Source organism: Rhopilema esculentum, chromosome 7 (genome assembly GCF_057945365.1).
Source record: "Rhopilema esculentum isolate cy_ngs chromosome 7, ASM5794536v1, whole genome shotgun sequence".
Classification (NCBI taxonomy): Eukaryota; Metazoa; Cnidaria; class Scyphozoa; order Rhizostomeae; family Rhizostomatidae; genus Rhopilema; species Rhopilema esculentum.
In genome coordinates this window covers 10,637,949-10,662,598 of record NC_142821.1, presented here as the reverse complement: position 1 = coordinate 10,662,598, position 24,650 = coordinate 10,637,949, and the positions used below count along the sequence as shown (strand labels likewise).

At 36.6% G+C, this 24,650-nt stretch overlaps 2 protein-coding genes across 2 annotated transcripts; both read right to left on the bottom strand.

The window, feature by feature from the left end:
* Positions 1-673: 673 nt before the first annotated feature.
* On the bottom strand, positions 674-10,131 carry LOC135683839 (beta-1,4-galactosyltransferase 1). Its single transcript, XM_065199204.2, has 7 exons — positions 7,305-10,131; positions 5,922-6,037; positions 4,991-5,107; positions 4,148-4,335; positions 3,318-3,440; positions 2,433-2,528; positions 674-1,655 (listed from the first exon to the last, which is right to left on the bottom strand). Exons 1-7 carry the CDS (start codon positions 7,684-7,686, stop codon positions 1,505-1,507), a joined length of 1,173 nt encoding a protein of 390 aa, XP_065055276.2. The 5' UTR covers positions 7,687-10,131; the 3' UTR covers positions 674-1,504.
* Positions 10,132-10,280: 149 nt separating this feature from the next.
* Positions 10,281-24,571, bottom strand: LOC135683841 (beta-1,4-N-acetylgalactosaminyltransferase bre-4). Its single transcript, XM_065199206.2, has 7 exons — positions 22,816-24,571; positions 17,684-17,799; positions 16,913-17,029; positions 16,106-16,293; positions 15,215-15,337; positions 14,666-14,761; positions 10,281-13,669 (listed from the first exon to the last, which is right to left on the bottom strand). The coding sequence occupies exons 1-7, from the start codon at positions 23,057-23,059 to the stop codon at positions 13,522-13,524; spliced, it is 1,032 nt and encodes a 343-aa protein (XP_065055278.2). The 5' UTR covers positions 23,060-24,571; the 3' UTR covers positions 10,281-13,521.
* Between the last annotated feature and the right edge of the window lie 79 nt (positions 24,572-24,650).

Here is a 24,650-nt window from a genome sequence, read left to right as displayed (position 1 = left end):
CGCAGGAGTTGAACACTTTTCTAGACATTGTATGATTTAGTTTAGTTGTAATAGATTTCTTTCACTATCTGAAATCGAAGGGTGGAGGCCATGCTCCCTAACTTTTTGCAAACCAATAGAGTTTTTGCAAAATCTATTGCCACTGAATTTTAGTTTGCCCTTTTGCCCCCTTATTTTCCAACTTGCCTCCGATCCCCTAAAATAAAGATTTTAAAAATTGACTGTGCCTTTATGGCTGCTTTATTTACCTTCCTAGTTTATCTTGTATCTCAAAGTTTGGTCTTATAAGCTCCGCATTCATGATCAAAATATTTCCTGGTATATCCTGGCTACCATAGCCACACGACACGAGTTCAAGGGCATATAGTAGCACAGACCGGGGCATGAGCAGTATAAAAATACATAGTTTTTAGAAAAAAGTAAGCAAGGGCCTAAGTAGATAAATCTTAATGGTGCTGTGTTGCTTAATTGTTCTTGCTATAGGAGAGAAAAGAGTTTTCAGCGTAGGGAAGGAAATGCTTTACACTTGCTACGAGGAAACACAGCATTGATTTGATGTGTGAGGCTGCTCGACGGGCTCCAAGGAGTTCTTGCAGCGAAAAGTTGATAAAAATGTAGCAAATAAGAAACACCGTAATACGCCGAGAATAAACAACAACAAAGAAAAGGTAAATCAGTGAAGGCTAATTGATTTGATGGCTCGGTCAATTGTACTATCTCAAAACAATCACTAATTGGAATTATGAAAAAAAATGATATTTTCAATCAAAGTTTGTTAAATGACTTACAAAATTTGTTAAACAGCAAAATCTATTTAATACCAAACACAGACAATTCTCAAAGTGACATACCAATTTCATCAAAGCTAAACAGAAATTATTTCTTGCTATCAAAGTCTGTGATTTAAGATAAAATTTTGTTGTCTTGTAACAGAACCTGTTGTTTATGATCAGGATTTTTTTACCAAAATGTGCTCTTTGCTATCGGAGTATGCTGTACACAATCACTGTCTCTTCAGATTATAAAACAAATTTCAGATTACAAAGTAACAAATATTAGATTGCTAAATAAAAATTAAGTTAAAAGCAGAAAACTTGGCGTGGCATAGTAGTACGTTATAAAACTGGAAATTATGATACATGATACAATTGAAAACTTTATAATTTCTTGTAAACGTATTTTAATCTAGAAAGTTTTCTTATCCTTTTGAAATTTTACTAACAGGTTCCTTTTAAGTGAATTTTCTTATATAAAAATTCATGCAGAGAGACGGTGGCTGCTAAAGATTAATAAAATCTCAACACTGTGTCTCCAAGATTGTGGAATGTAAAACTTGTAACTTTTAAGGGAAAATAACTGAATCTACTTTTTTCATAACTTCAAGTTTTTATTTCAAAAGCTACTTAAGTTTCTCTTTATCAGGTTTCTCATGACACTAAACGCTTTCCATCCGTAAGTGACCAAATGAAACCTCGAGTTTCAGAGTATCATAATTCTCGAAGCTTTACGTCCCTAATAAAATATCGGCTTCCTTGAGAAGGTCAACATGTATCCTTGTATACAATGGATGCGCAGCAGAGAATTTAACTTTGTATTTCAAAGAATTCAGGCCATCATCTTTTGAGTCTATATTGGCATGATGTAGCAAAAAGTCCCTAGAATGATGAAATGAAAGTGGTTACTGCAGGATCAGAACTGTATCATGTCTATATTTCAAACATTTTAACTATACTGAACATGCTTCAGCAGTAACATTGCAGAAAATGTTTCCATCAATATATACTTGACACTAGTCAGCTGCATTCATTTTCTAGTTCATTTTTGAAGAAAAGATTAGACACCAATACCATTCTTTAGTGTCATTATCAATATTTTTTGTTATATAGTAGGTGTCATCCCCGTTTTGCATACATCCTGGCGAGGGAGCAATCACTATCAATTTAGATTTTCTATATCACAAAGTGTAGAATTTTGATAAATCAAACAGGCAACCTCCCTTGCAATAATTATGTAATACCAAAACAAATGTTTGATTTGTCCAGTGGTGATAAATTTATTTCTCTTAATGGTGGATCTGAATTATAGAGTAGATGTTAAGATAAAGCATATAACACAAAATTATCCACCTAGTAGGTATCCTTTTCAGGATACTTACTAGGGGGACAATCGCCCCTCCAATGCCAGTGACTTTCTATTGTTTTTAACAATAGGCTATCGCTATTGTCTTCCTTTTTATTCATAATTCATAATAAAAAGTTTATTCATAATAAAAGCTTGTCCACGAAGCTTTGCTCTTCGAATGGGCTATGGATACTTTTCTCACTCTATGGGTACGCCCAATAAATTTTGACAAACATTTGCTTATCTAGCACCCTTTACGGCTTAAAATTGTTATGAAAAGCGAGCTTGTCATGTTTATGCTTTGGACTTACCTCTTCTCATTCTTTGGCGCCTGTTCATGCTTTATCATAATGTATCTTCCTATTGACATAGCTGGTCTTCTCAAATTGTAACCATGGCTTGTAATCCTAAAAGAAATTAGGGATAAAGTGTTTAAGTGATCGATAGATTAGATAACATATTTCAAAATCATCCATTTGATAAGAATATCGAGGCTGGACAAAATTTATTCTTTCTTATTGAGAAAGGGTAGCAGCTAAATATATAGGCAGGAAAACGACTTTAATTGATTGAGATTTTACAAACTGCTTTCAACATTCCGCACTTTGCAAACGTGTTCATGTATTACAAATCTCCATTTTGAAATATAAACCTAATCAGCTAATAATTGCTTTCAAAATACAGAAGAATTTAGGACAATTTGAGAAACTGGATCAATGCGATCAGTTTCCACGAAAATCTAAATCACAGCAGCTGTAACATGCCTTTTTAAGCATGAAATGAATTAAGAAAAATCCATCAGGAAAAATGAAAAGTCTGATAAAGGCTCAAGAAAGTTAGTTTTCAAGATAGTTTTAAGGAAGCTTGTCTTTTACAATCCTAAAAGTCCTAACAGGCAGGCACCACGCAGCTATTGGGCTTGCATGGGCTATAGCCTGGTGTGCGGTGCCTGCTAATAGGTGCGCGCAATGAATCTTTCTCATAAACAAAAGGTAGTCTAATGTGGCTCCGCTAATTCTCCTATAGTAATCTTATTGAAAAACTGAAGGAAACATTAGCATTGACTAGGGAAATCGCGATGTGGCCTTATAAGGACTAAAAGCGTTAGCTGTGAAGCCCAGTATTTACACGGACAAAGCCAAATTAAATGATTTGTTTCTTTTTGGTCTACTAGCCCCATTAAAATAGATTCTTACCTTTGATACAGACTGTCATCTTCCCCTCCCCAGCCCCAGAAAATGTTCGAAAACCCATTGATTTTTTCAAAATCACCTTTCTTAAACATCTCGACGCCACCAAAAATGGTCTTGTAAAACAAGCTGGAATGAAAAAAGTTTTGTGTCATTTGTGTGTTAGTTAATATGAAGCATTTAAAGTGGAATTTTTAGCCGCTACAGTTCTTGGAGAATAGAGTTTGTCAAGAAATCTATTAATCGTGTAAGGCTAAAAAATAAGCCTCCCTACACCAACAAAAATAGTCAGGGCTGTTAGCCAAGATGTTGTGCAAAATCGGATACCAGCATGAAACTTCGTCCATAATGGTAGTTTTGAGCGTTGAACAAGATAAGATGCAAACCCTAGCTGAGAAAAGCCCCAAAATGCTATTTGTACTTGTTGTACTTGGTCCCAGGCTCTAAAAGCATTCATTCTAATAATATCGCTGCTAGTTATGATACCAGCATGAAAGTTGGAAGAGATTGGCAGTTTGATATGCTCAAAAAGATAGGATGCAGACCCTAGCTGAAAAATGCCCCAAGTGCTATTTTTAGACATTTGTACTAGGTCCCAGGCCCCAAAATCGGTTTTTAATAATGTTGCTGCTAGTTGTATTGCCATTTGCGATAACGTTTTGCTCGCAGTTTCAAATTTCGTCCACAACTGAAGCTAGCCAAAGCGAGCGGTGTAAACCATTGAGGCGGGATTACCAACTGTTCATATTAGCCAATCATTGAGGGGATAGACTGCCTTTAACTTCTTGATAAAATTCAAAAAGGTACCAAGAGATAGCTATAAATGGAAACCATACCTGTAACCAAATTTGTCAATAGCAGGTGACAAATGTGCTGGAGAGATATGACACCCATACAAATTGCGATCGTCTTCTGGAATGAGGTCAACATCATGAAAAACAAAACAATTAAAGTCCATGACTTTCAACGCTTCTTTGAATCCTACATTCATCAACTTTCCTCTGTTGAATTCGTTGGCGTCGGCCTGAAAGAGGAGTTACTCTACTTAGGTAGCTTCCTGGAGAATTAAATACAATGAAAATGGACCGAACACTTTTGTATTTGTTAACACAGTTGAAGGTTTTGGTAGCTTCTAGATGATATGGACTCACTTCGTTTGCTCCAGACTGATTTTCTAGAACGAACGCCCTGTTCCTGGGTAGTCATTTACCGACCTCAAAATTTGAAAGGATGGAAAGCTGTGTTACTAGCTGTAGGTCTGTGGAAAGTGATTCCGATGGAAAGTAGGAGAATATCGAAGAAGAAGAGAAACTGAATTATCGTTTATACTTGTTTTCGTTCTTGCATGCTTCATTACAGATGCAAATATCGCTGTGGAGGTATTGAGATTTAATCGGCTAGAATTCTCTTAGAAATAAACATGCGTGATGAAGCTTGTAGTTTATTTACACTGGGAGCTGCTATGAGGATGTTGTAGAGGAGGGATCACCCTGGGTACCAGACTCACTATATAAAATAATAAATAAATAATTTTGTTTTATATATAGTGAGTCTGGTACCCAGGGTAAGGAGGGATATTCCTCTTCATTTTCTCTCCATCTATATTTCGCATGACCCCGGTATCGTTTCTTAGTGATTATATATCGGTTTGGATATAATGATCTAATTATCAACTTTACCTGCTCAATGACGAATATTTGAAAGAATATGTTTTGTCGCGTTAGCATGGGGTAAACATGCTTCAAGAATGTCTTTAGATGTTTCTCTCTGTCACGATAAGGAATTATAACGGCTGTCTGTAACAAAAAAAATTGTTAGAGTTTGTGATTTATCAACTTACAATACTTGATTTTGTTCTGCCTTAATGATCCTCTTTTTTATTTCATTTTTTGGTAGTTGATGAAAAATGAAAACAAAAATACCACTGTTAATCTCGAGTAGAAGAATATTTGTTGTTAGTGGGAACTAAAAGAGAATCAATGGATACAAAACTATCCAACCTTACACCACAAAACAGATAACCTAATGTATTGAAAGTCCCTACAGAGATGACACATTCCATAAAATTAGGTCCTTCGAATCTGCTCCGTTCCTTTCAAATAACTGGATACAATTGCAGTGCCGTCGGAACGAAATTCATATTGGGGGGCTGCCCATTGTTTTTCTTCTCATTTAGTACACTGTTATAAAGGAAACATATTACAGTTTGACAATTATTGGGGACTCTAGCCCCCCAGCAACCCCCCCCCCCCCTCTTCCCCTGGTTTCCACGGGCCTGAATTGGGAGTTACATCTGGAAAAACGGGATTTGTAGCTTGTCAAAGGTCTCGGCCCCCTGGGTACCAGACTCACTATGTATAAAATAGAATATTGTACACACTCACTATTATTTTATATAGTGAGTTTGGTACCCAGGGTAAGGTCTCGGTTGCAGTGGATCCTTATCGAGAGCGTCCCAAGCTCTACAATCATTTACAGCTTCGCAATAAGCATAATTTTGCTGTCCGTGCTCTTGATAATGACCATTTTCTTTAACTTAGTTTTAAAACGATTACAATTTTCACATAAGCTAATTTTTACAAGCTACATGTGCTTTAATGCACGTCTTACCTTAACAGCCGGGTTGCAATGCGGGGGATTATAAAAGCCCCCATTCTTGATGTAATCTAGTTCTTTCTCCAACGCTGACCACGTAGTTTCTGTTTGGTCTACTTTCAAGGGTCCTACTGTTAAAAAATGAAAGTGACTCTTATCAAACACGAGTTAATATCATATGAAGGATGTGTATAGTCACAAAGTAACTCTTTCAATGCAGTTCAATATTGGTATGCGCACTGACAAATTTGCAATAAACTAGATTTTGAAACATGATGAAAGTATTTCGATCAGGCGTCAGTCGATTCATAGAAAATTGTTCACATTTTTTCAGCAAAAGGCAATGACTAACGCCAGAGTTATTCTGGAGACCGGGACAATGGAAGGTCAAAGGAGTTTAGTGGATAGTGCAGTTGTAGAAAGAAGTAGGTCTGGGTACTAAATTTGTATACCAAACAAAACAAAAGTCTTTGAAAGGCCTGTTGCGTAATCTCGCGCAGATTGACTGAATTGAGGTCTACAATGTCTGGCTTCACTGAGACATACAACTGCATCGAGCATTGTTGATCCGTACATTAAACTTCCACACAACTCATATACCAACGGTCAAGGTTTGAATGTGATTTTATTGTATTTCAAACCTATGGCTTTTAGGCCACTTTTGGCTCAAATCTTCAAAGTTTATTTTGAAATGGCTTTGAAAAAAGCAAATATAAAGCATATATTTGGTATATATGTTTGTTTTTTTTAAAAGGCATTTTCAAATTTTGCACCACAAAGAGATTATTTTGAATATTATTTTTATTTCCAAGGTTTGCAAGACTTCGCTCGAGTTCAACTAGATCAAAAACTTTAAAGTTCTTCGACCGAAGCCTTTTTGACTGAAGTCCGTCTAGTCAACGAGACAAATTATCAATATTACATATGGCTTTGTGTTTGGCACGCTCGACACCCTCGGTTGGGACATTGTTGCAGTCTTTAAATAGGGGCCCCGTTTTTCCTTAGGAATTTCCCTAGATTTTTTCACCACGCCACTGTTTATAAGCAGTGTCTTCTCAAAAGAAAACTGGTGCCTTATCTTTCCTCTATTTAATTAAATAGATTTTGAATGATAACCGCACACGTCAATTTTTACTTTTCTATCAATTTCTTTATTACTTAAGATTATAGTTGGTCTAACAGTAGTAATAAGATTGACCAAGAAAGTACCCATAGCTAAGTTGGCGAAAGCAGTTATTTATCATCATTTTGAATGCCCAATATACCGTTTCAAAGAGTGCAATACAGAAACTTTGCTTTATGTCGATGACCTTATTCGAAGGTCTGCGAATCTAACGCAACGAGAAACCAGCAGTTTCAAACCAGAAAACGTTTTGGATAACATAGTTAATGGCTTACCTAGTTTGCTGCCTTTTGCGCAAGTTTTTTCTGTGCTTGTAATAACATCGGGTAAAGATGTACTTTCCGTTCGCGCTTTTGTCGTGATCAGAATGTCTGCTGTCGTTGCAACAACATCATTTAAAGACGAAGTTTCGATTTTTGTGAGAGGAGCCTCTCCGCTTTTGCTGCGTCGTAATGACATACTCTGAATCTCATTTGGCTCCTGTGTAGTCAGAACAACCGAATCTCTTTTGAACAAATCCATCCGACTTTTTAGTATAGTCTTTTTTACTCTATCGTGCACTTCGTCGGGTAAAATGAATAGGCATGATAAAATCAGAAGTATGACAATAGGCAAACGGATTTGACACGCAGCTAATTTAAAAAGGCGAGAAATCATCGTTGCCAACTTTCTTCGATCTCTCACATAGGAAGGGAAAGGAAGCCTCGTGGGCAATCGGTTATTACTGATTTCAAAATTCTTTTAGCTTGCTTAGAAAGTTACCTGGCTACCATCTACAAACAGCTCATGATTTGTAGGACAACAGCGTCATAGAAAATTGCTTTGAGAATAGTTCTATTTGCATTAGATACCTGTTCTTTAGTTAAGGGAAAGCTAACAAACAACATCTTGTAAATTTAATTGTCATAGATAAAAGATGCTTTTTGAAAGATAACTAAATATAATGGAGTCTTGTGTCATGCAACGCCGTAGCAGTGAATGCATCGTTCGCGTACTGTAGTGAAAGACCAAATATTATTACTAGCCAGCAAACATTTCAACACATAATCAGTAGCATATGTTTTAGATTTTTGTAGCTGAATTTTTTGATCGAAGATAAAAGTCTTCTTGACTAAATATGCATGACCAATCATAAATGTGATATTTACCACGTGGTATGTGACAAAAACCATGGTGACATGTATTGTGGAATCCCACAGTGGATTTACTATTGTTTAGCTTTTCATCTATTTTGGTATTTACGCTTTAGTCTTATATTCTTATAATTAACTGTGTGCATTAATACATGCAACAGATGTATTTACTAATCATTTGAGCATAGTTATACTTATCCTCTCTTTTGCTTTTGCTAACTACTAGACCATAGGCCAAGTCACGAACTGCTTTGTGTGCAAGCTAAGTAATATCACACGTATAGCACTAAAGTCTGTTTGGATGAAATCTATAATTTACATAATTGTTGTATTTGGTAGATTAATTCAATACTGAGTGTAACACCACGACCCCGTTTACACTGTGCCGGATAACATTTATTCGCATAAAATTTGTTTGGATTGATTTGCGCTTACACTGTGTCGCACATATTTTGTCCACTTTGCCCTCCCATTAACACTGCGCCGGATAACTGCAGTCACATGACCTAAATCATGCACAGAACGCCCAAAATGAAGTCTTCTCTGGGCAACAAAATAATAACAAAATTTCTGTCAACGTAAAAAGACTTCATTCTCTCTTCAGAATCATCTGCTTCTCTTTTAGACCAAATCCAAAGATATTTTCCATACAAATTAGGCCTACTTTGCTTTAATAGGTTGTTCTTGAAACAAAATGACACTGAACTAGCAACGAAAGTAAGCAAAGATGAAAAGGATGCCAATTTTACGTGGACTGACAAGATACTGCACTTTTAACACGAGTATTTATCAACAACAAGGCAGCCAAGATGGCGAAAGGTCTTGATTGGGAGACAGTGGATGGAAAGGAATTGGATGGAATAGCCAATCGCTTTCGAGCAAAATGCGATGTGGATGAAATTTATCCGGATAAAAGCGTTTACACTGTACCACATAGCTATCCAAACTAATTTAATCCACTTTTCTAGGAGAACTAATTTTGTTCGGATAGCCGCTCTCAATTCGTGCGGATAGCGTGGATCTAATGTAAACGCGACGCCTATTTGAACTAATTTTGATGCGGATAAGATTTATCCGGCACAGTGTAAACGGGGTCTAAGTAATTTCATATTTTGGTTTAGTTGTTGGTTGTGTTGTTGTTGAGAATAGATTATATTTTGGAATGATAAAATTGGAAACCTCACTAAACTTGTATTTTTGAGATCTACTCTGTCAAAGAACCAGCAAGAACATGAGAAGTTCTAATACCATGCAAAGAATCTTGCTTTGTTTACGATGGACGCTAATCAAAAGATGTGGACTGTACTTTTGAATTGAAGTTTATATCTAGAGAAAACCTTCTCATGAAACAAAATGTCTTCAAGAAAAATTTATTTTGTCATGTTGTAAGACTGTTAAGTTCAAGCGCTTGTAGGTAATTTAACGCGTGCCTTAAAGGTAACACGAGACATCATGTCAGGTATTAAATTTATCGAATCATACCACATGTAAAATGTACCTTTAAATAGAGTTGTAATCTAATGAATTAAAAAAGAGAACAAGATATCAGTGTAGAAGTCGAAGGGCGCATTTGGCGGCCTTTGAGCCCGCTGTGTCCCGGGCATTGCAGTGTAAATTTTTACTACAAATAAAAAAACGAAGGAAACAACAAGAAGTGTCATCCCTCTTGTGTTGTCTTCCATCCACAACCGTATAGTTGTCGGGAATCCACGACCACGATTATTCCCCAACCAAGCACCAAGATTGAATCAACGGCTCTAGCGCGCTCAACCAAATACTTCTCAAGCACTAAGAAGTTGTCACTTATAACAATCATGAGCAATTGAACTGTCGTATGGAGGGCCCTGAGCAGACCAAAATTAGATATTCAATGAGAATCGATGATGAACATATGCATATAGTAGCTTCATAGACTTACTCCATGAGCCTCTGTTTCGATACTGCCTCTGTTGTAGCGTCCGTCAAGTGAGGCAGTAGCAAAACAGAGGCTCATGGAGTAAACCTAGTAACTTCTAACTTCATATCTTTAGCGTGACCTGATCTCGACTCAGGTTGAGACCTATCACGAGAACGTATAAATAAATTAACGATGTAAAGTGAACCCATAACTAGATAGACTTTATTCCGCGTTGACTGGATTAATAAATTTTGTATTCGTGCCAAATGGTCTACAAAATATGCAAAAATTTAATTAAAATGGCGTTATTAAAGATCAAAGCATCTGAATATCAGAAGCTAAAAGTAATGACGGTTGCAGTTTAGATTCTATAAAATATGGCCTAAACGTGAGAATTTCTAGCCCAGATGGAAAAGCTCATTTCTTTCATATCTGTTCAGTGGATAAATCCGACGGATTGATTTCTCTGATCACATGAACCTATTGCAGGTGAAAGTTACTTAAAGGCAATCTGTCTCGTTGTGGATTGGTTAACGAGAACAATAGCTGGAACAATAGCCTAAACACGATTCCAGCGCTCTGCCATATTTTCTACAATGCGATAAATTAAAGGGGGACTGGAAACATTAAAAATTCCTTTGTTCTTATACCCAATCAACGTCGTGACAGATTCCCTTTAAAGTCTAGGAATGATTAGGAGATAATGCTTAATCATCAACATTAATATAAGGAATACTTCGCTCTCGTTCATATTCTTTCTGTTGAATAGATAATGAATAAAACTTTTTAAATATTGTAAATTATTTCAAGAAAGTTTATTTTACTGCTTGGCAAGGACATGAAGTCTAACCATTTACACTTAAGGTTACGGTACACGTTTTCTGGACGAAAACATCCATTTTTCGCTTTCTTCTGATTCTAGTAGCTTTCAAGGCACACAATGGCGCCATGTTTTAAACTAACAGAAATTTTGAAAATGGAAAAAATCCTATATAAACGAAGGTATTCATAATTTTCACGAGAAAAAAAGGAACGGATCCAAAAGATCCGGACCTTTTAGGTACGATATGGGTACGATCCACAAGCGTTTACACGAGATCGGATCCCAAACTATAAAGTGTTTACACGGGAACGGACCAGAATTGAATCGCTTTTTTAAGCATGCGCAATGACAAGGTAATATTTAATTTTCATTTTGGCGGGAGAATATCTAAGATGGCGTCATTTGCAAGCAACGATAAGCGTTCGTTTTTTACATTAACAGACGAGGAGACAGCTTTGTTGATGAAAGTAGTTATGGATTACAATGCTGTTAAAATGCAAAATGGAGAAGACTGGGGGACTGTTATTTCGAAACACGAAGACGCTCTACTTAAATTTATCGAGGCCTATCCAGCAACAGCAACAGAGGACTTTCCAAATAGCCAGGATAAAGAAAAAATTACAAAAGAAAAAGTGAAGAGAAAATAAACAAGATGAAGACAGGGTTCAGAAAGGCTTGTCGACTGTGGACAAAAGAGTGGGGGTGGGAGAGTAGTTTCTTTGTTGTATGATGAGTGCTGCGTACAATTGAAATAGCCTCCATTGACCCCAGCAACAGTCTCGTTTCACTGCCGTACCTTTGCAGATCCGTATCTTCCGGTTTACACGGCGCCGATGAAGGTACGCATCCATACAGATTCGCTTTCGATTCGTACCCAGAAAGGCACGGATCTCTCCCAGAAAAGATACGGATCCTATCGTGCCCGTGTAAACGCAAGGCCTATCGTAGCCAGTTTGGGTACGGATCTTGCGGATCCGTTCCCGTGTAAACGGGGCCTTTAGTTGAGGTCTAAAAGTCTCTTGACCTGGTAAGCCGATTATCGTTGCATTATGGTTGTGGTCGCATGTCTCATTTGCAATAACTAGCTACAATCAATTGGCTATACGGCTTTGTTTATTTAAACAGGCTCATTTATCTCAAATGACTTGACCCAGATTAGCAAAATCCCGTTTTCTCAGGACTCACGGTTCGTCTATATACAGGTACAAAAAAGCTATTTGGTACCCAAGGAACCAATCGAATGGCTCAAAAATTTGCATATGGCCGGGACAGACGTCGGGTAAACAAAGATTGTCTCAACATTTTTGCATTTGCTCTGATCCGTCTTTTATAGCCAAATATAACTATAGGAGCGAAGAAAAATTGATGGCCAAATTTGACAAGGTAAGATTAAAGGAGAGGAAGAATTTAAAAAATCTGAGACTTATTTTGGTTGCTTGGGATCTGCACTTCCTGCTGATTATTACCCCAAGCTTCCGGGTACAAACCTTTTGAAGGTGGTACCCGTTTAAGCAATGAATTTGCGTGGAAAATATAATTTTACAATCTTTGTAAATTCTTTTAATATGGCTTGAATCACCACATTATTGTGCATCGAATGATGTATAGTTAAATAGGATTACGATGATAGTTTGGCTTTTAGGGAGAGAACCAAATATCGTATAAAAAACGTTCACCGGAACCTTGAGCAAAGAAATGCCGGTGTTATTCTATAAATGGTTGAATTAGGCTAGAGTTACACTATACGGGATTGCTATCGGAGCGGAGTAACTTTTACTCCGAAGTGATTTTTAGGGTAGCAGTTACACTACGACGCTCCGCTCGCTCATAAGCCTGTATTCCTTGGCATTTCTGGTGCACAAAATCCACCAGATTAAATTTTTTGATGATATTTTCGAATCTATGTGCTGTTGCGAATTCGTTTTCAATAGCTATGCATAAAATGACGAAAACAACCATGAAACTGAGAGATAAATGTTGTGTTGCTATCTGATGTGTTAAAGTATGTTTTTCGTCCAAGGGTCTTTTCATTAAAATTCGGGAAGAAATGAAATCCAAATACGAAAATGTTTTGATGATTTCGATTTTGCATTATCCAACAGCAACAAAATCTCAGAAAGCGTCATTCTTCACTATCGATCGAATTGCTTCAAGCAAAAAACAATAAGAAAATCCTTTGTTCCAAAGTGGAGCATATCGGATTCGTGCGATTACACTACAATCCTCCGCTACGGAGTGACTCCGGAGTGATTTTCGTATCACCTCCAGAGCGGAGTGATTTTCACTCCGCTAATCAGAGCGTTGTGTATCGGATTGGTTTGGCGTAGTGTAACTCAAACCCCTATCCGATATGAAAGTTACTCCGCTCCGATAGCAATCCGGTATAGTTTAACTGGCACCGTATTGTCAAAACGAAAGAAAGCAAGAAAATTCTTAAAGACGTTTCCTTGCTATCCAGTAACGGTAAATCCTTCTTTTAAGATCCTTGAATTGCGTTGCGAAAATTCAAACATTTGGAAAAAATAAAATAAAATATTTCTGAGCCTTTTGTTACCAAAAGCAAACAGCTGAGCCAAACTGTGTTATGCACTTGAATTGAAGGTAAGCCCTTCCTGGGATCACATTTGGTAAGCCCCGTTCTAGGCTGAATCACTTGGTGCATTTCTTAGAAGGTTAACAGAAATTTTTGTATACAAGTCATGCTCATAAGAGTCTGTTACTTTGTACTCCAAAGAATTCAATCCATCTTTTTGCGTGTGCGAAACAGCTTCCTTCAGAGTTTTAAACCTAGAAAAGAAATATATAATCAGATAAAGCTAGCTTTCCACGCTTCCCGAAAAGCAATGTGGATTATTGTTGAAGAATCAAATGGTCATTACTGTGCACCTGTAAGGATTGAACACTGAAATAACAGATGGCTGAAAGTGGTACTCTTTTGAACCAAAAGAGCAGGGTCTCGAAATATCTATCGTAAAAACGCCTGCGAGCTCATATATTAACGTTCTTGAGTCTATATCGAAGTAAAGGTTCAGAAAATCATAAAAGATGATACATGTTGCTAACGATTAACTTGATATTCTGCTAAACCAGTCATTTCTCCACCCCTCGCAAGAGTACTCTAGTCTATAAAATTCTAGTTTTCATAGTATCCATGAAAAAAGTTGTTGCAAAGCACATACTAAACTCAAAGAAAATACTCTTCATCTCTGAGTTTTTCAACGCACTTTTTACTATTGAGCACTTTTACGCCAATGTAATGTATAGTATAATTAGCATTGCAACTTCACAGTATATTAATGAACACTATTAGACCTTACTGTCAATTATGTATAACTAAAAATAAAATGAAGTAATAGTCCTGGAACCTAATTTCTTACATATTACCGAGAGCTCGCCTAATTTACATTGCCTGTTATCGTCGCATACGCTTAAAAGACATTTCTGTTAACAGCCGTTATTAAAAACATGCCCCAAGATATTCATTTAAGCTTTGTTTATAGGCTTGTCTAGCTTTTGCCTTGTTTCTTGAAATTTGGTGTGGTAATAACAAAAGTATATCGTGCAGGTCTCTACATAAACAGTTTTTGAAAGATACGTGTATGACACCTATTTCAGAAAATATATTCAATTATTAAATTTTTTAAAACTTGTTTCGTAATAAAAACATGCAACTGAAATGCAATTTTGTCAAATCGGAATGAATCCAAAGTTGTAACTAAAGGAAATTGTACCATAAGAAGAATTGTACCATATTTTATTATGGAAATAGCTGCATTGGCTCACCTTTCGTCGCTTTTAGGTGCCTCAGAGTGTTTTATCATTGTATATCGTGCTTTTTCAATAGCTGGTCTCTTCATTACTAGTCCATTTTGACCAAGTCTGATTTGCAAATAAACGCAGAAATTTTAAATTTTTCAAATATCGTTGATATATTCTTATGATTTTGAGATTCATAAAAAAGTATAGAAATCAATGTTATACAGTTTAATAGGGGTGCAATGCAATTAAATATATCATAGAATATCATTTGATTTTTAAAACTCGTTGAGAAGGCTTTATTTATCCGTCCAAGAATGGCTGTCACTAAATCCTATGTTTCTATTTGTGAGTTTCCAATGACTATCTTGCTTGCATCTCATTGTTGCACTTGGTTAATTTGTTTTACCCCAAAGAATCACGTCAAACTAAAGATACAAAAAATACGAGGTCTATATATATCTATCAAAAAACATAGCTCTTAAGATTGATCCTTGTGTGAGGGCAGCCTTCAAACTTGGATGTTGACATTCAACTGACTGCCACTTCTTAAACAATTAAATTTTGGTAGTTTACCTTTGATATAGATTGTCATCTTCAGCGCCCCATCCCCAGAAAGCATTGGAAAAACCATTGACTTTTTCGAAATCGCTTTTCGTGAACATCACAACGCCACCAAACAGAGTTTGATAGATAAGCCTGGAAAGAACATTCAACTATTTTTCAAAATTCTTTGCTATGGATGCAAAACAGGGTTTTTTAAGGAAATTTCATCTCTGCACATATTCAAAACTTTTGAAAATCTGGGTGTCACCTTTTGAAAATTTTCATGACCACACCCATCAAACTAACTGGATTATAATCACTGCTACTGTTATGTTCTCGTTTTTAATATTGTAGTGCTCTTTTAGAAGTTTTATGCACCTACTGGCAGAGTCTTCCACTTTGCGTTTTCAATGCAAAATCTCTTTATTTTAGTTTTATCACTGCACAAAAATTGAGTTTATCACTGCATAATAACGATTTATCACTACACAAATTGGGTATCACTGCACGTTAAAATAAACCCTGATGCATAAAATACTCATGTCACTAATATATGAAACTATAATAGTAGCTTTTTGGTAAAACATTTTCTTTGGTCAGATAGATAACTTTTCAAGATAATGAAAATATCAAGAGAGTTAGATGAAAAATAGTTCAAAATCATGGATTAAAGAAGCGTTGACTGAAGGCTGGCATAATGTAATTTGACTAGGTCGGTGGCCTTAACAGTTTGTTAAAGAATATATGATGAGTTATTAGGCACCGGGCACCATTCTAAATGGGTGGGCTGAAAAGGGCGGGACCGAGAATTTCGTGGATTGAGACCGAGAACTATCTATATTTTTGTAAACCGTGAAGCCCCTTGGTTTTTCAGATGCATAATATACGCAAATAGAAACATTTTGAAATGCGAACACATACTCGTATTTAAATTTGTCCACCGCAACTGACATGTGAGCAGGAGAAAGATGACATCCGTAGAAATTCCGATCGTCCTCAGGAATCAAATCAACATCATGGAAGATGAAGCAAGAGAAGTTTAAACGTTTCAACGCCTCTGCAAAGCCAACATTCATAAGCTTTCCTCTATTGAATCTGTTCTCATCTGCCTATGAAATTATAAAAACTTGGGGATTTACAAAACTTAACTTAGGACGAACATAGATTTTGTACATTTGACACCTAATGATGTTTGTTTAAAGGCTATGTGATATAGTCATAATACTAAAAAATATACCAATAAACCCATAAATATTTACAAAACTAGTTGATAAAAATACCTACTTGGGTACTATATGAAATCACTGTGTCATTTCCAATTTTCACTCTTTGCATCAAAGAGAAGTTATCTTGTACTACTCCACCTACCACTTTGCCCTAGTGTCCACCAATGAAGTCGTTTTTTTAATTTTTGAAAAAATACGGCCTTATGTCTAAATCAAAGTTTCATGAACCGAGCCGAGAAGAGAACTCACGAACCAACACCAAGGAGGCAACTGTAGATGACGTTTTCTTTCTGTTAATCAAATGTTATCTAATCATATTGTCTCATAATAAATGCAAACAGATGCAAAGTCCAACCTTTGTTCAAAACAAAATATATTTTCAAACACCCATATGCAAAGCCTCCAAAAGTCGTTATTGTTCTCTAACTAGAATTTGATTTGTCATATTTTAAAAAAAACCTTTCTTTTTACCTAATTTTTGTCACAAACGTAATCAACCAACCTGTTCAATGACAAAAATTTGAAAGAATATTTTCTGTCTGCGCAGCATTGGGTGAATCTGTCGCAAGAACACTTTCAAGTGTGCATCTCTGTCACGATAAGGGATGATAATTGCTGCCTACAAGAACAAAACAACATAACATATGTTTTGAATCCATGATGATTGGCCAATATAGCAGGGAAAATATATGTTTATATTTGCACTTCGAAGTTGTCATTTAATCAAAACCCTCAATCATTGTACTCTAATTTGCTTAAGTTTATACTGATTGGCTTCCAATAATGATTTTTACACTAAAATATATTTAATTATTTGACATATAGTTATTCATCATTTCAACAGGAACCTTTTTCAAAAGTAAAATGCCTATTAAAGTAATCTAAAGTGACTTTTTCAGCTTACTGGCTCGTATTAAAATAGGTTGCTAACTGTGGGCACTTGTTACATTGTTTTTGTGAATTGATATAAAGAATGTGTTCACGTGTCAGCAATGTAAAAGGCAATGGGGCGATTCGGACTGAATCATTATTTCTTGTGATTGTCTAAATCTTAAGCTCAATGTAATATGGGAATTATGAGTAAGCTAAATTTTCATTCTCCTAGAAAATTTCTTTATCAAACATTCAAAATTAAAAAAAAATAGTGTTTGCCTTTTTTGATGAATCTGGTATATGTGAGATTTTGGACACACGGTTTTACAGATGACATCATCTTAATAATCTGCCTAGACCCCGCAATCAATGGATAGGTCTTATATTAAAAGCAACTTACTTTGACAGTGGGCGTGCAATCAGGAGGGCTAAAATATCCACCGGGCTTTATGAATTTGAGTTCTTCTTTGAGTTTCTCCCATGTAATACTTGACTGATTAACATAGATTCGGCCAACTGAGAAGAAAAACAACCATTGAAAAGCTACCTCTCTATTAGTTATAGCTACAGAAAAGTTATTAGCCTATAATTATATTTTGATTTCAAGAATAAATTTTGTCTAGCTTCTTCAAGTGCTAAACACGCCCTAGTATCTTTGTATCAAGTGCCTTTGTACCCTTAATACAAAATAAGCATTCCTTGCGCGATAGTTTGTTACTTGTAGCTAGGATTAAAAATCCCTGAGGTAATTGATAGCCTCGTTCATGGATAGCCTTGGACCTTAAGAACAGAATAACATCATTCGTATACATGGATGTAGCTGAGTTTCTGACTGCATAGGGAAAATCATGGATAAGAATCAAGATAAGGAGTGTCCCGAGACATGATCATTGCCCAACACCAAACTGCTTCTTTCTGCGTTTTTGAATTTTGTTCCGTTAACCCTAAAAAACCATTTCCGGGGGGCTGGAGGGGGCTGGAGAGGGCTGGAGGGGGCTGAAGCCCCCCTTAGATTCGGGCACCTGATTATTTTGGGCAAAATTTGGACAGGAAATTTCTCCAAAAGCAAAAAGTACAAGAAAAACTACATTTTGAACATGGCTAAAAATATCTGAGATAAAAAAATCAAGTGGTCGTAATCGAGAGCGCTTTCAGAATTGTTGGAATATGGTAAAAATCTATGAGGTGAAAAAACGCAAAAGCGAAAAGAACAGCAACAGCCCAATTAGTGCTTGAGAAGATTGTCGATGAAGTAAAAGAAAGCGGCTATTATGCTCTCATAATTGATTAAATATCTTACTTTCGTCAGCACGAATATATGTTAGTTTGTGTCATTTTTGCACTGAATGGTGTCCGAAAGGAAGTTTTTGCTAAATTTTACAAAACTCGCTCTTTAGTAATTGTACAAATTCGGCTTAAAAGCGTATGTAGAAACTTGTTGGCAAAATGACTTCGACTGTCTAAAATGAGCGCCAAGGCTGAGGGCTTGGCAAAGCGAATGGAGGACTGTTCTCCCCTGAGCATCTTTGTCCACTGCCTTGGTCATTAGTTGAATCTTGCAGAAAGTGAGTCAGTGAGAAATGGGCTTGGTATCGCTCAAAGTCTCTAAAATTTCACTGAGGCCAGCACCAAAGACATGTAATTTCTAGAGAAAAGTTGAACATGAACCGTCATATAGCCAATAGGGACAAAGCAAAAAACACTGGGCTTGCCAGTGGAGGAAGGCAGTGGGCAGGACACTTATTTTCTTTTCAAGGATAAAGACTCCGAAACCCATCTAGGAAGCAAAAATCTGTTCAATTGATTCTACAATGAAATGGATAAAGTTTTGGAATAAATCTATGCGCGATTTAGTGGTAGTGAATATTACTTTGTATGTGCTTTGGTGTAATGGAGGCATCTGGGGCCCTAAGCAAAAACTGCTACGAGACTTCTATTCACGGACAGCAAGATCACATTAAATGGTGTAGAGCATGTCAAACACAATAGAAAAAGATAAAAATGTTAATTATTTTCTCGTTAGTTAGGGAGAAATGAGCTTCAGCGTTTCAGTTGAGGAACTTTCAAAGTTTCCAAAAGTTATTAGAACTTGAGCAAAGCTTTACAGATCTGGACGTAAAAGCACCTTGGGCCCCTTTTGGTCGGGGGCCTTTGGATGTTTTCATCCACTGTGTCACGACACACTAGCGTGCCTTGAAGTATTACCTAGTGTGCCGTGGAAAATTCTCTAATTTCATTTCATTGGTCCATAGAATTGAAAATATTTATAACTATCCGCAAATAATGTGCCGTGGATAGAAAAGATTGAAAAACGCCGAATCAATGTGCTCTAAACTGCGTTACGCAAGGGTGAATGCTAACCCTTCGACAGAAAACATCATAAAGGTTTCCTCCTTCTACAAATAGATTCTGAGTTTCTGACCTCCTAGAAATGGAACACAAACTGTTCAATAATCACAAGAATTGGCAGATAAGCAAAAAAGTGCATGAATTGCTGAAAATGGTGCAAATCTTGTTCACAAAAAGATATCGATAAAATAATCGATATATTTGGTCGCTGTCGTGAAAGAGATTCGCTTATTTTAATGAAAATGTGCAAAGTTTTAAAAATGCTTATTCTTCTTCTTCTTACTGGCTCTTCCGTCTTAATTCAAGACATTAACCTTGCCACTGTTTTCTTCCATTCCTTTCGCTCATAATCGTTCTCAGTTAGTTCATCCACTGTTTTTTTTATTGGTTTCAGGTCTTTATTGATTTGTCTGATCCATGTCTGTTTTGGTCTTCCCCGATTACCCTTCACTTTTTTCAAATGTTCTCTGAAAGCTAATTTTGCTGGTGTTCTTTCTGGCAACCTTAGCATGTGCCCAAGCCAGTTTAATCGCCGTTTCTTTATTTCGGTTGTGATGGTTGTCTGATGTGATCTTTTATATATTTCTTCATTTCTTATTTTATCCATTAATTTGATGTTTAGCATCCTACGTAGCAGTTTTCTTTGAAAAATATCGAGACTTTCTTCCAATTTCTTGGTTAAGGTCCAGATCTCGCAATTGTAAAGCAGCATTGGATATATAAATGTATTAAGCGTTCTTATTTTTAGTTTTATGGATGTCTGTCTGTTACAGAGAATTCTTTCATATTTGTTGATGGCATCAATTTCATATTTGTTCAAGTCCTTTCCTTCGTTTTATGTCTTTTTCGGTGTCTAAAATACTTCCCAGATATTTTATGGCCTTCCATTCATCGTTGCCATTAAACTCATCTTTAAATCTTATTCAACTTATAACTTTTTCATTAAACCAAAAGCAGTGCTTTTCAGAAACCCTCATTTGTCGTAGAGCTGCATGATTTTCAAAAAAATCCTATAAAAAACATAGTAGACCAATTGGTTGCAAGGATATTTACTCATTAGGACCTCTAACATTTTGTTCCCAAAGGTGTCGCGGCAAGATCATCCAGAAATGTCTGCTCTTTCAAAATTCAAGCAACTCTCAGTTTTCCAAAGATCAAGAAATTTCCTAGTTTCCAAAGAAGTAGTGAATATCAGTAAATAGTGACTTTGCTACACAAGGCTATGCAAGTTTTAAAAAGAAACTTGAGGACATTAAGGCTTTTTACCTTATAGGAATTCATTGGAAATTTTCACTTGGCCTTACTTGCTAACCATTAAACTCATCTTTAAATCTTATTCATCTTATAACTTTTTCACTAAACCAAAAGCAGTGTTTTTCAGAAACCCTCATTTGTCGTAGAGCTGCATGATTTTCAAAAAAATCCTATAAAAAACCTAGTAGACCAATTGGCTGCAAGGATATTTACTCATTAGGATCTCTAACATTTTGTTCCCAAAGATGTCGCGGCAAGATCATCCAGAAATGTCTGCTCTTTAAAAATTCTTTTATCCTACAGCTTTTGATCGTCTTGTGCTTATTTTGTAAAGAACCATTATATTTTCCGACATAAAAAACTGGGTAATGACCACTCAAGGAGATTTGAAACAATCTAGATTCAACAATGTTACTGGGAGATGTTGTTGCAATATGGTCGATGACTGCGTAGACTTGCTCCAAGTCTATTTCATGCTTGAGAGAGGAGAATTTATTCCCCTCCTGTGGACTTCTGCGAAGGAGACGGACGACGGGGAGTGGAAAAGCGAAATAGACTTGTGGACTGTGTATGTTTCATGAATCATTAATGAGCTTACTGGACAGAATTCTGTCCATCTCTAATTTAACGATGCCATAGCGATATCCACGCAGGTCATTCAATGACTTCTCAACACAATAGCAGAAGAAAATGTTTTGTTTGCTATCGCTATTCTCTGTCTTCACAACGCGATCCAATGTGTTTTCTGACTTCTGTCTAATACCCCGGGTATTGAAAAACTCATTAATAATTCATGAAACATACACAGTCCACAAGTCTATTTCGCTTTTCCACTCCCCGCCGTCCGTCTCCTTTGCAGAAGTTCACAGGAGGGAAACAAATACCTCTCTCAAGCATGAAATAGACTTGGAACAAGTCAAGTCCAATAACTGTGTGGAGCCAGACAAATGTTTTTTTGCTGTCCCTCAATTAACTGCTTCAGGTTGACAGAATAAAGAGCAGTTCACAGCTAGTACAGTATTCTCTCCAATTAACGGACACTCTAAAAAGCGGACACCTCTGATTAATGGACAAATTTTTTCCCCCGATCGTTTTCTGGTCATGGTCTCATAAAAAACTTTCTGAAAAGCGGACACTTAATTAGCGGACACTCTAATTAACGGACATTATTTTTTGTACACAATAGTAAATTTGGCTTTTTTTCATTCCAATTAGCGCACATTACAAAAAAGTTAGGAGCCAGCAAACAAAAAACTTAGACGAATGAATATTTGTTCAAATATATATTTCAAACACTTTGACTTTTGACAATCTAGTTGGTTTTTTACAGCTTTGAACTTCTTTACAGCCCAGTTAAATAACTTTTCTTGTCCATGGATATGGTAAATTACTGGAATCTCCAGACCATAGCCACCTCCACGATTCAACCTCTTTCCAATAACTTCCTCCGATGGGGGGCTAGATGCTTCCGACGGAGGGGCTGTAGCCCTCCCCTGGTGCCACCACTGATTCCACCTTTTAAATATAAAACTCGGGTCTATTTTCAAATTTGGGACTTACATTGCAAAACTTTCCAAAAGGCGGACATTTCCAATTAGCGGACACCTTGCTCGTGCCCGACGGTGTCCGCTAATTGGAGAGAATACTGTATCACCAAAAAGATTGATTTCGTTTTCCACCTTATTTGCAAGTTACCTGGTAGCAATAGGCATTTCTAAAATTAATTTTAAAATTTTTCTTGCATCAACAGAGGCGAGGCATAGCGTTATTATAGCGTGAAAATATGCCATCTTAACATCATGCTTTCCAAAGCAGTTAGCACATTCCCGATTTGTGCTTTAAAAACGTGACATGCTTATGACAGATGAACTCTTTATAACAGATTTGTTTGAAACAGATACGAAACTGACGCTGAACAAAGACACCCACCTAGATCTTCGCCTTTTTTACAGTTCTCTAGGGTTACTGGTTCCGTGAGATGCTTTTGACCTCTTTCCATTGATGTGGTGCCAGCATCACTTAGACCAGGGACGATAAATCTCTTGTTAACTAAAACTTCTCCGAGTCCAGATGAAAAGCCTCTGTGAAAAAATGCGATGATGAACAACAGTAGCATAAAATAAACAACAAGCTGAAACATAAGCCGGCCTGTTTTAATACCATTTTTAATCATTGTAACACCAAGTAACAAAATCAAATTCTCTTGTGAAAAAACTTGCTTTGAACGATCTTGCAGCCAGCTAAAACGATGCTAAATACGGAAAACAGAGCAACGCTCACGCAATAAATTGGCAAAGAAAATACCGAAAGAACGTTTGTCTGTGCTATGGTAACAGGAGTGTAGACATGACAAATGAAACTACTTTTAATGCTTCTTAGTTTCGAGAGAGGTTTTTCAAAACACTGGGTGGATAAAGCAATAATACTTCTCCTTATTTTGCATGTATTCATTTTTGCCCCTTTGTGAAAACACCAATTCAAAATGATTCAACTAGAAAGGAAGAGATAACGGTAATATTCCAAGTAGATCAAAGAAACGAAGAAAAGGTGTTGGGGCGAGAGAAAGTGAGATGGGGGTGATGAGGGGTGTTTTATTTTCACAAGGGTCTGGGAATACAGAAGACATATCGTTTGAATGATAGTTGATTTACCTGAAGTTACAAAGGTGCAAGGCCAGGGTGAGGGGCATTCCAGTCTTTGCCTTGACGGCTCATTCAAACGGTTTATCTCCAAAAACCAAAGACTCAACATTTAACCAAATCCGACAACTTTATCGTATTCGATAAAGCTCGCTAGTAAATGTTACATTATACAGTAAAATCAAACCAAGAAAGATTATGGAAATAAAATTCGAGGTCATCGATCTTCATGGAAGGAAAGGTCTACCCTATGATAACAATCTTTTTTGAAATTCTTTTGATCGACAAAATACAATTTTTAAGTTCATGGACAACCGCGCTCTGCCAATGATCGGGCACAATCTGGCTTTTCCGAGAGTTGCTGCCAAATGGCAGAATCATAGGTTTTGTTAGTTTGTTTAGATCTGTAAGACCGAAGAGGCTGTTCTCTCAGGAAATGACTTTTCTTCTTTTGTTGAAGGGAACAGGCTCTCTCATTCTTTCCCCAAATCTTTGAGCTGTGTATCCTACGTACCCAGGATCAAGGTGGTACATAAAGTCATAAAAAACGGAACTCTTTTGGGTAGGAACGATGTGCTTTTGAAAAGATGGAAGGGCTCTCATTGTGCTGTACTGTAAACAATGCAAGGATTCACATCAAAGAAACATTTTATAATGGCCTATTTGTTCTGACTTTCAAATTGATATTTGGTTTTTAGGACAAAACTATTGTCAGAAATGTACATGTCACTCTAATTTTGAAATGCTTCGGACATTCCTGCATTTGAGCTATGTGTTCTTGTTTACATTAATCTACTGTCCTTCAAACAGGTCATGCATTTGCATGCCTTACTACCTTACAAAGGTTACCGTATCTACTCGATTATCTACACTATATAATAGAATTTCAACCAACAACAACATCGTCGAGATAACGGACCGTCAATGTCGTCCAGAGGTATTTTTTCCACATCTTCTACATTATCACCCTCAGCTAACCGGGAAGCAGCTAGGCCGGACTTGGGTAAAACAATGTAAGCTGCCCTCGTTTAAAAGCCGCCCTCGTTTAGAAGCCGCTCTTGATTATAAACAGCAGCAAAATGTGCGAATTAATAATAAAAGCCGCGGCTTACATTCCAATAAATA

What these genes read in the sequence shown, in the direction of transcription:
- LOC135683841 (XM_065199206.2), bottom strand. Translation starts at nt 23,059, where the DNA reads ATGATTAAAAATGGTATTAAAACAGGCCGGCTTATGTTTCAGCTTGTT. An exon ending in ATTGCACGCCCACTGTCAAA is followed by an intron (nt 17,030 to 17,683) that starts GTAAGTTGCTTT and finishes TTGTTCTTGTAG; the next exon opens with GCAGCAATTATCATCCCTTA. An exon ending in GTGGACAAATTTAAATACGA is followed by an intron (nt 15,338 to 16,105) that starts GTATGTGTTCGC and finishes TGTTCTTTCCAG; the next exon opens with GCTTATCTATCAAACTCTGT.
- LOC135683839 (XM_065199204.2), bottom strand. Translation starts at nt 7,686, where the DNA reads ATGATTTCTCGCCTTTTTAAATTAGCTGCGTGTCAAATCCGTTTGCCT. An exon ending in AAATATTCGTCATTGAGCAG is followed by an intron (nt 4,336 to 4,990) that starts GTAAAGTTGATA and finishes CTCCTCTTTCAG; the next exon opens with GCCGACGCCAACGAATTCAA. An exon ending in ATTGACAAATTTGGTTACAG is followed by an intron (nt 3,441 to 4,147) that starts GTATGGTTTCCA and finishes TTTTCATTCCAG; the next exon opens with CTTGTTTTACAAGACCATTT.